The 11,387-nt window shown below is 31.3% G+C and overlaps 1 protein-coding gene across 2 annotated transcripts in view; it reads right to left on the bottom strand.

Moving 5' to 3' along the window:
* Window positions 1–1,960: 1,960 nt before the first annotated feature.
* Window positions 1,961–11,387, bottom strand: part of LOC127733113 (uncharacterized) — a 53,393-nt gene continuing 43,966 nt past the window's right edge. Inside the window, exons 3-4 of one of the 2 annotated variants that reach the window (XM_052242399.1) lie at window positions 9,284–9,836; window positions 1,961–5,691 (exon numbers count right to left, since the gene is read on the bottom strand). In XM_052242399.1, coding sequence (XP_052098359.1) covers window positions 4,563–5,691; window positions 9,284–9,836 — 1,682 coding nt within the window. In that variant the 3' untranslated portion in view covers window positions 1,961–4,562. The remainder of the gene's footprint in view (window positions 5,692–9,283; window positions 9,837–11,387) is intronic. The other variant, XM_052242400.1, reaches the window with a different exon arrangement.

Raw genomic sequence — 11,387 nt, 5'->3', positions numbered from 1 at the left:
AATCTCAATTCAAATTTCCAATGGAGTTGGCAACCATAATTACCCATTTAAATTTACCATAGTGCTAACTTAATCTATTTTATAATAGAATTAATAAAAATATAGTGTCAAATCTTTCATATGGATTTTTTTGTAAAAAAAAAAGATGAAAACATTTGCAGATATTTTTACTGGTCTTCCTTCATAAATATGCATTTCTTTAAACATAATTTAAAAGCAGTGTAAGGGAAGTAACCAAAACGTTGTATTTGGATTACCTCCCTTACACTGTTTTAGATTATCTTTATTGTTCATTAACCATTACTTTATACATAATTTAAAAGCAGTGTAAGGGAGATAATTTCAATGATGTATTTGATTTATCTCCCTTACACTGCTTTAAATTATGTTTTGTACTAAAGTATTTGTCCATTAACCAGGACAACCTTGTTTTTCCCCCTTTTTTACCCCTAATTCCTAAACAGTTTGAGCCATAACCCCCCAAAGCAAATCCTAACCATCCCTTTGTGGTATGGAAACTTGTAGTATAATTTCAGAGAGATCCATACACCGTTCCACAGTTATTGTCTGGAAACTAGAAAATGCTCATTTTTGGCCCCTTTTTGGCCCCTAATTCCTTAACTGTTGGTACCATAACCCCCAAAATCAATCCCAACCTTCCTTTTGTGGTATTTAACCTTATGGTCAAATTTCAAAAAGATCCATTCACTTAAACTAAAGTTAGAGTGCGAAAACCAATATGTATTCGGACGACGACGCCGGAGACGACGACCCCCAAAATCAATCCCAACCTTCCTTTTGTGGTATTTAACCTTATGGTCAAATTTCAAAAAGATCCATTCACTTAAACTAAAGTTAGAGTGCGAAAACCAATATGTATTCGGACGACGACGCCGGACGACGACGACGCCAACGTCATACCAATATACGACCACAAAATTTTTTTGCGGTCGTATAAAAACAATACCCAATATAAGATAGAACTTGACATGCTGTTATTTTTTATTTTTTCAAATTACACTTTTACCTTAGCTCTTGAAGTTTTGAAAGAATAACAAAGAACTGCCAACTAGAGGCTTCAATGAACCTGTATCGCTCAGCTGACATCTTTGCATTAAACTGATACAATGCAATAAGAATATTTGAGTTGAATGGAAACTGTTCTAAATTTTTAAGAAAAGTTTAGGGATAAAGGACTATGAATGGACAAATGAATGACACAAAGTGATGGCAAAAGCTCACAAGGCCCTTTAGGCAAGGCAACCTAGATTTGCTTACGTACCACACATTGGAAACCAGAGAAACCAAGAATATGTGTACATAGGACACCATGATGCCCCACCCTCACTGCCACGTTTCCATGCTTAATCTGGGTCAAAACCAATTGATTTAAAAAAGTTCATGTCCTACTGAACATATGTACTATGTTACCACATGTGACCACAGCTTCCATATGTGCCTGTCCCAAGTCGGGAGTCTGTGGTTCAGTGGCTGTCGTTGGTTTATTTCTGTCATATTTGTTTTTCGTAAATATTTTTGTTATAAATTAGGCTGTTAGTTTTTCTCAATTGAATTGTTTCATTTTTTTATGTCTGAGACCTTTTATAGCCGACTATACAGTATGTGTTTTTCTCATTGTTGAAGGCTGCCTATAATTGCTTACATCCACTTCATTTGAACTTTGGTGGATAGTAGTCTCAATGACAATTATATCACATCTCCTAATTTTCAATTGAGATAGAAACTTTATAAGATAAGGTATCTGAATAAAGGGTATGAAGCATCCAAGTCTTCTAATTTTTGAGATAAAAAGCTTTACACAAATTGTTTGCGTTGTCACCACCTTCGCTAGATTGTAATTCCTATGTATTGCATTCTGCGACTTTTGTCAAAGGTGAGACAAAAACCTTTTACTTTTCTGCAACAGCAGCTTAAATTTAGTAATATAAAAAATCAAATATTGGTTGAAAAAAACTTTATTCCATTTCAAATGTTTACCACTTTTTCACAGAAAAAAGAAACAATAAGAACATGATTCAGCACTAATCCAATACAACATAAGTATTTGACAGGTTCTAATTACAATATGGTACACAATTATAACACTATTTACAGGTAATATCCCTTTTAATCAATCTTTATGTTCTGATATATATATATCATACTTTAATAACTCCTGATGCACAATTGAAGAAAATAAACAACACTTAAATGCTTACCAAACTAAACCAAATGTAATAACATGATATAATTAATAACATATTTTACTATCATCGTAATGTTTATAAAATTGTGAAATTTTGTTTAAATTATAAAGAACTTTAATGAATATAGTTACAATAATTTCAACCTAAAAATCTGTCAGTATAATTCAAAATGCCTCATAAATGCTTAATAACGTGATAAAACTAAAACCAATTTAAGTGAAAACTTTCAAAAATATTACTAAACTGTTTGTTGTGGTACCATAAATTAATTAACACACATACCAATATGTCAGCATTATTTATTATATAAGTATGTTTCCTACAAATGTATTTAATTATTAATATTAATAATAACTATAATTCTGCAGCATATAACCTAAATTAACTTCCAGTTAGAATTTTACTTTCGTTAATTTGTTGTTATGAAATATACAGCTACTCAAAGGCTGACAGGTTACAATAAGTCAACATTATTTACTAATAGTGTAATCATTGTAATATAACACAATTTTATATAGCAACATCACATTTGGTCTGTCATTCTGCACTACACATCTAAAGTTAAGCTTGGATAGGGAATGAATTTTGTCATTTTTGACCTGGGCATTTGTATCAATAATAACTTTGAGATTTACAAGACACTGTGTTATCTGTACAGTTTGATAGGTCTACCAATAAACATCCTAGAGATCAGTTTTGAAAGACGCAATTTGAGTTTGAGTTATTTCCCTTGGATAAACGTTTATTTGCACACTTACAACATGGTGGCAAAAGGGAAGTAACTCTTGCTCAAATTGTGTCAATCAAATACCATCTATTGTAAATTATGCTTTAAAAAATTTAAGCTACTTCTTATATATTATAACAATATGTCCAAAATTAAAAATCTAATAAAGAATAGACACATATGAAATCAAAAGCTAACTGAAATTGTCAGAAAAGTTAAAAAATAGAAAAGCATAGATTTATTAATAAATTTGCATGTAGACTGACAAAAGTCTAAATAGCAGTGCACACAATTATGCAGTATGAATAACAAGACTGTTTTTAATTTATTCAACAAGCAAACATTTAAGATGAGCACAAGCACTATTTTATCCTTACTTATTATTACACTCATGACTACGTAAAACTCAACAAGCAATATGTTTAAGAATTTTTTTCAACTCAGTTCATTTTACATGTGTGAGGGTAAAAGATTAAGGATTTTTTTTATCATGTAAATTAATTTATGCTGATAATATTTTACATGGTAATTTTTACGTCAAATTCCAGGACTATTGCATTTTTCACAATACTATTGACACAGCTTGTAACCATTGTGTGGAAATAACTACAATGTAATTGTGAACTTAAATCAATGCATGTACATGTATGTATTCATGTAACAACCCATCTTTTAGTAAACAATATTCAGTGATTATTTTAAGCTGATAGTAAACGACTGTGATCTTACGTACATCTGATCTGCAAACAATGATAATGACTTTAACTCATATGTACTAATAATGTAGGGTAGTCATACATTTCATAGTACCAATGTAGTAATATTTGTTAAACAATATAAATTCATAATATAACAATATTAGAATGTACTTGATCCCAAGAAATATCAATATTTAGACTATTAAACTCTTACAATAAATATCATTGATTTGCCATCAGTGATCACATGCTATATGTTTAAAACTTCAATCATGAATCATTGATTTTGTTCAATACATGTTTATCATGTTTATACAAGCATTTTAAACACGTTTTAAAATCTGTTATCTTTTCTAGAATATTCATTTTATCTTTTTGCATTTTTTTTCCTATCAGTTTTAACACCAAGAAAAAATATGTTTCAGATTATCGCATTCACCTGAATTTTACTGTGCTCATCCCTTTGGAAAATATTAAATACTGAAATTTTACATGGATATGTATTTTTTCTTGGTTTTTCGTGTCAGAAATTAAAAAAAAGTTTTATATTTCTAATATTACAATATTACATCAGATCCATTTATAAAAATGCACAAAAAAGTCCCCACTGTTTGAAGATGGTAGACCTTTTAAGGTATCTTTTCCAGAATAGATCAAATGACCATAAAAAATGTTTAAAAAGACCAGGAATTAAGTATAAAAATATTGTTATGACTTGGAAAACTATGGTATCTAACAGTATCAAATAATTTGATTGCAATATTTTGAATAATAAACATGTTCAAAACCTAGCATTTGGGGTAGGGTATGCTATGAGACCATCTATGACGTTTGGATATCTAACGAAGAAAAAAAATCCTTACATAACAGAACAAGAAAACCACTTATAACATACATCTAAGTATCTATACATTCTTTACATGTACACAATCACAAATCATGTTCTAAGGCAGTGAAACTTGTTAATATTGGTCCATTTGACTCTGTGACGACATTATCAGCTAAAGCATCAGAAACTTTGATGATTTTGTTGGGTGAAGGTGATGTATCGTGTCCTTCATGCTTTCCAACAGAACTATAAGAATAGTTTTCGATGGGATACAATTGTTTTTGTTTACGCTTCCTAGAACTGATACGCAATGATTTGTTTGATGGAGGTTTAACAATCAGAGTTCTTTTCTCTAAATCATTTTGTCTTTCAACAATTTGTATTTTAGGTAACCCATTTTGAACTGATGTTATTTTATTGTTATTGAATCGTTTCCTTTTAAGCTGAAAATTGCGCCAAATTTTCTTTTGTGATTCTGATGCATCCCTGAGACTTAAACTTTGTGGATTAACCACGGAAATCAGTTTTCCATCACCCCCATTATCATGCTGATGTGAGAGGAAAGCATCTATTGAAAATATCTTGTTACATGTGCAACAACGAACACATAAAGAATTTTCATTGTTATATAAATCCATGAACACATTGCCTGGCTGTATATTGTTTAAATGACTGTTATTAGGTAAAATATCTTTATGCACAACAGATAATACCTCCCTCTGTTTCTTTTTCTTAATCAAGTTTTTCCGACTTGCTTTGTTAAAAATTGTCCACTTTACTTTTAGTGAACCTGGTTTCTTGACCTTTTTATTCACTTTTAATGGAATCTTTTGCCTTTTTTTACAGAGCCATGTCAGATTTCTATTCTCAATATCATCATCACCCATAGAATCCATTGTCTGACATTCTTCTGATTTCTTTTTGTATATTTCACTTCCTGAATGCAAGCGTTTAACAGTTTTCTTTCCTACATCAACTTTTTTAACTGACGAGTCTGATTTTTTCCAACCGACTGGTGGTTGTACCACTACGACAGAAATGCTTCCTTCTGATTTCTTTTCTTCTACATGTTCCGTAACAGAATTTTCTGTGGAATTGCTGTTAGAATCACCCTTCAGTAATTCAAGAAAATTGATCTTCTTATGACGTGTCCGCCCAAGTGGCACTGGAGGAGGTGGCTCTGCTATAACTGGAGGTTTTTTCTGAGGAACAAGTGTCCTTGTCTTCTCACTGAAAAAAATTTAAAATAAATTCAAGATAAAATTTAAAAGAAACATATCGTTAATACATGTATATTAAAGTTTACACTTAAAATCTTTAATACAAACTTTTTTTATACCATGTCCATGAACTTATTCATTAGAGTAACCAACTGAAAACTTTAACTAGATCTTTGAATATTGTTTTTATTAGTACAAATATTGATTTTCAATAGATTAAAAACCAACTAAATATTATTGTAATACACATATGTATATTCACTGTCCTATAATCTGTTGATACCTATATTTTGTCATTGCACAAGGCATCGTTTTTTGCTGACTATTAACACTTTCCTTACTGATTTGTTTTTTTTCCGCGACTTTATGTGGCCTGTTCAAATTTCGTGCACAGGTTGTCTTGCCTGAATTAATTTGCCAATGTGCAGGGAGAAGAAGTGACGTTTTTGGAAATACGTTCGTATCTTCGTTGTTTCTGTACAAATCGGTGTCAAACTCGATGGTGATACATTTTAGTGTGTAAGGATTGTAGCTAAATGGTTAGTTATAAATGACATTACCATTTTTTGGTGTTTTAAAACCTTTTGTGCGAGAAAAATGACGTTGGATACACGAAATTATCATTTTTTTGTGACCGTTTTTTTATTACTAGTATTGCCTTTCAACTGCTAATTTCACATAAAAAACGGTAGTTAACAATTTCGAGTGTTCCTTAATCAAAGTTGTATGGAAATAACTATTCCACAGTCAAATTTACAACTTATAAGTCTAAATAAACACAACTGAAAATGATCCTTTCAAATTCTGCGAAATGAGTGGCGATGCCTCAAGGCATCGTTCGCCTGGAAAGGGTTAACATATTAATGACGTCTTTGAACTTATTCCATTGGATGTTGGATGTGTACTAATTGATATTGAAGTCATAGATACATAATTTTTTTATTAGTTGTTATTAGCTTTGAACTAGCTTTCAGTAACTGTGAGTATAATCAGATCTGTACTTTGTGTCTTTTGTGTTTTTGTTAGTTTTTGCTATATGTATAATGTAATCATCTGATGAGTTAAGACCTTTTCGAACTGATTTTATGGGGGAAGGTTTGGCATCGTTTTTCTTTTTATCTGCATGGTAGCCATAGCCTTATCTTTTTTCTTTAGTATTTTCTACTTAATATTTTTCCTGGTTTGGTCCAAAAAAGGTCTTTACTAGGCTAAATGTAAATTAAAAACAAGAAGATTTTTCTGCTTTCTGAATTCAATGTGTAAATCACTAAATTTCCCAATTCACCAGACTTAAACTCAAAACAGTGTTTGTTTATACAATTTTTATATATCATCCATGTTTTAATAAAGGTTCATAATAACCACTGAAAGAATAAAATGCTTCGCTGGGCGCAGCTTGATACGACCGCAGAGGTCGAACCCTGAACAGTTGGGGCAAGTATGGACACAACATTCAAGCTTGATACAGCTCTGAATTTGGATTGTGATTAAATATTTGACACAGCATAGGTTTCTGACACAGAAAGAATGTGGTCTAAAAACTTCAATTTTTTTAATTTACCTATTATGGTCCAATGTCCAAAATCAAAATACATGGTTAGATTCAGCATATCAAAGTACCCCAAGAATTCAATTTTTGTTAAAATCAAACTAAGTTTAATTTTATACCCTTTGGACCTTAATGTAGACCAATTTAAAAAACGGGACCCAAAATTAAAAATCTGAAAACACGGTTAGATTTGGCATATCAAAGAACCCCAATAATTCAATTTTTGATGAAATCAAACAAAGTTTAATTTTGGACCCTTTTGACCTCAATATGAACCAATTTGATAGCGGGCCCACAAATAAAAAATCTAAATACATGGTAAGATTCAGCATATCAAAGAACCCCATATATTCAATTTTTGTTGAAATCAAACAAAGTTTAATTTTGGACCCCAATTTGGACCAACTTGAAAACTGGGCCACAAATAAAAAATCTAAATACATGGTAAGATTCAGCATATCAAAGAACCCCATATATTCAATTTTTGTTGAAATCAAACAAAGTTTAATTTTGGACCCCAGTTTGGACCAACTTGAAACTGGGCCAAAAATCTAAAATCTAAATACATGTTTAGATTCAGCATATCAAAGAACCCCATATATTCAATTTTTGTTGAAATCAAACAAAGTTTTATTTTGGACCCCAACTTGGACCAACTTGAAAACTGGGCCCATAATCAAAAATCTAAACACATGTTTAGATTCAGCATATCAAAGAACCCCAAGAATTCAATTTTTGTTAAAATCAAACTAAGTTTAATTTTGAACCCTTTGGACCTTAATGTAGACCAATTTAAAAAATGGGACCCAAAATTACAAATCTAAATACGCGGTTAGATTTGGCATATCAAAGAACCCCAATAATTCAATTTTTTGATGAAATCAAACAAAGTTTAATTTTGGACCCTTTTGACCTCAATATGAACCAATTTGATAGCGGGCCCACAAATAAAAAATCTAAATACATGGTAAGATTCAGCATATCAAAGAATCCCATATATTCAATTTTTGTTGAAATCAAACAAAGTTTCATTTTGGACCCCAGTTTGGACCAACTTGAAAACTGGGCCAAAAATCTAAAATCTAAATACTTGTTTAGATTCAGCATATCAAAGAACCCCATATATTCAATTTTTGTTGAAATCAAACAAAGTTTAATTTTGGACCCCAGCTTGGACCAACTTGAAAACTGGGCCCATATTCAAAAATCTAAACACATGTTTAGATTCAGCATATCAAAGAACCCCAAGAATTCAATTTTTGTTGAAATCAAACAAAGTTTAATTTTGGACCCTTTGGACCTTAATGTAGACCAATTTGAAAACTGGATCCAAAATTAAAAATCTAAATACACGGTTAGATTCGGCATAACAAATAAATAAATGTGGTCAAAGATTTTACAAATCTAATGCGCCATACTGTGCAATTAAAGATTACTTCTTGAAATTTTTCAATATTTGAAATTTGAAAAAAAAATAATATTTGAAGAATAATTCTTTTTAATTTCTGAAATCTGAAATGAGAAAAAATTGACCCCCCACAATTTCTTTTTACCCCCCCCCCTTTTTTTTCCCCAAACCATAATTATCCATTTAAATTTACCATAGTGCTAACTTAATCTATTTTATAATAGAATTTAAAATATAGTGTCAAATCTTTCATATGGATTTTTTTGTTAAAAAAAAAGATGCAACATTTGCAGATATTTTTACTGGTCTTCCTTTATAAATATGCATTTCTTTAAACATAATTTAAAAGCAGTGTAAGGGAAGTAACCAAAACGTTGTATTTGGATTACCTCCCTTACACTGTTTTAAATTATCTTAATTGTTCATTAACCATTACTTTATACATAATTTAAAAGCAGTGTAAGGGAGATAATGTCAATGATGTATTTGATTTATCTCCCTTACACTGCTTTAAATTATGTTTTGTACTAAAGTATTTGTCCATTAACCATTTCTGCCTCTCCCACCTTTAATGATGATGCTGGAAGATTAAAAAGCATGTCCTAATATAATTCAGTAATTTTAACATCAATATTGTCTATTTACCTGTCAGTTCTACTTGGTGGCCTTGATCTTGGTCTGGAGACTTTAGTTGGCTTAACTTTTGGCTGCGGATGGTCTTCTGATGACCTTGGTAATTTAGTCACTGGATTCACATAATATCCAATTAAAAACTCTGCATCCACTTTACTTATTATTAGGTTGCTTTTGGAATTAAATGCCCTTCCATACTGAACAAGGAAATATCTTTGCATTTCTGAACAATTTTTAACAACAATTCCCAAAAGTTGGCATCGTTTTTTCAAAATACCCGTGTCTTTGGCAGGAAGGATTTGTTTATGAATGTCAACTAAACGTAAATATGGTAAGTTTTCCAACATAATTGCAGGCAAGTCATTCCAAAACATGCTGACGGTCATAATCCCAGGTGCATCAGTCTCTTCAGATTTATTTTTGGACACATCTGGAGTTGAGGGAAACAATTTCATATCATCATTTAACAAATCAAGTTGTTCAGAAGAATGGGAATCTGAGTTTACTGGTAAACTCTTGTCACTTGTTGCAGCTGTGTCTTTTGGAGTCCGTGCTTCTGGAGATCCTGAAAAATATCAAAGAAAGTGCTACTACATTATATCTGCTGAGAATTTTCTCTTGTAAGAGCACAGGAAATACTCATCAAGCTTGGCTCACCAGTAGTCCTTGCCTCAGAGAAGCCTGTGGCAAACTATCTCCTTACTACCTAATTGTATTTTTAAAAGCCCTCATTGGAGTCTTACTGAAGAAATTATCATTTCACCTAGGACAGTCCATGGCAATTTGTTTTTAATCATTAGTTTCATGGTGAAAGCTGTGAGGCGACCTAGAGTTGCTAACAACTGCGTCATTTGTATTTGGTCTTTAGCACATGGCAATCATACTCTATTTTCCATTAACACAACTTACAGTCCAAAGTACATGATGTATACCAGTCTTGTATATGTAGGCCACAAACTTTTCAAGACTGGCATATACAATTACACTTTTAATGTGTCCTTATAAATTAATAAAGCAGACTGATGTTTAAATAATTATCAGGAATAAAGACCATCCCAAGCAATATATTGGTCTTCAGGATTTTTCATCGATGACTATTTAAAACATATCTGTATATGGACTTTTTTTCTAAAAATACTTCAGAGGTTATATTAATAGGTAATGAGTTTCCTTCTCTTTTTATGATACTGAATATACAAGTAAGTTATAATTCAATAGACTTGACAAAACTGTCACATAATGAGCACAAAGTACATTTTGTGTAACCATAAATGTTTTGAAATGTTAAGGTGTTCATCTAAAAAAAAAACAACACACAGGTCTGTCAAATATTTGACTTGTGAGAAGGATGTTTGTTTTGTAGGATTGTCGTTTTTTTACGTTTGTTGTGAAATGCACACAGGTACAGTGTATATATGTTTTACCTGACAAACTTCAGGTGTAGTCCAGTTATTTGCATTATGTAACCGATAATTATTCAAATATGGAAGTGACTATTATATAATCTTATTCAGTTAAGGTACCACTACAGTTAGAATTTTCTGACTCCAACCAACAGTCTTTAAAGATTAATTTCTCATTATCAGTTTACTCCCTGTTGTGATATGATAATGACTTTGGGATTTTTACAAACTGTGCAGAATAATACTTAATTCAAAATTATGTGATAAAAAAAAATATCTTCAAATAAAATGCTTCGCTGGGCGCAGCTTGATACGACCGCAGAGGTCGAACCCTGAACAGTTGGGGCAAGTATGGACACAACATTCAAGCTTGATACAGCTCTGAATTTGGATTGTGATTAAATATTTGACACAGCATAAGTTTCTGACACAGAAAGAATGTGGTCTAAGAACTTCAATTTTTTTAATTTACCTATTATGGTCCAATTTCCAAAATCAAAATACATGGTTAGATTCAGCATATCAAAGAACCCCATATATTCAATTTTTGTTGAAATCAAACAAAGTTTAATTTTGGACCCCACCTTGGACAAACTTGAAAACTGGTCCCATAAACAAAAATCTAAACACATGTTTAGATTCAGCATATCAAAGAACCCCAAGAATTCAATTTTTGTTAAAATCAAACTAAGTTTAATTTTGGACCCTTTGGA

This window comes from Mytilus californianus, unplaced genomic scaffold (assembly GCF_021869535.1).
Source record: "Mytilus californianus isolate M0D057914Y unplaced genomic scaffold, xbMytCali1.0.p SCAF_3, whole genome shotgun sequence".
In the NCBI taxonomy this organism is placed as follows: domain Eukaryota; kingdom Metazoa; phylum Mollusca; class Bivalvia; order Mytilida; family Mytilidae; genus Mytilus; species Mytilus californianus.
Note: the sequence above shows the minus strand (reverse complement) of the source record. Positions and strands in the feature narration are given on the sequence as shown.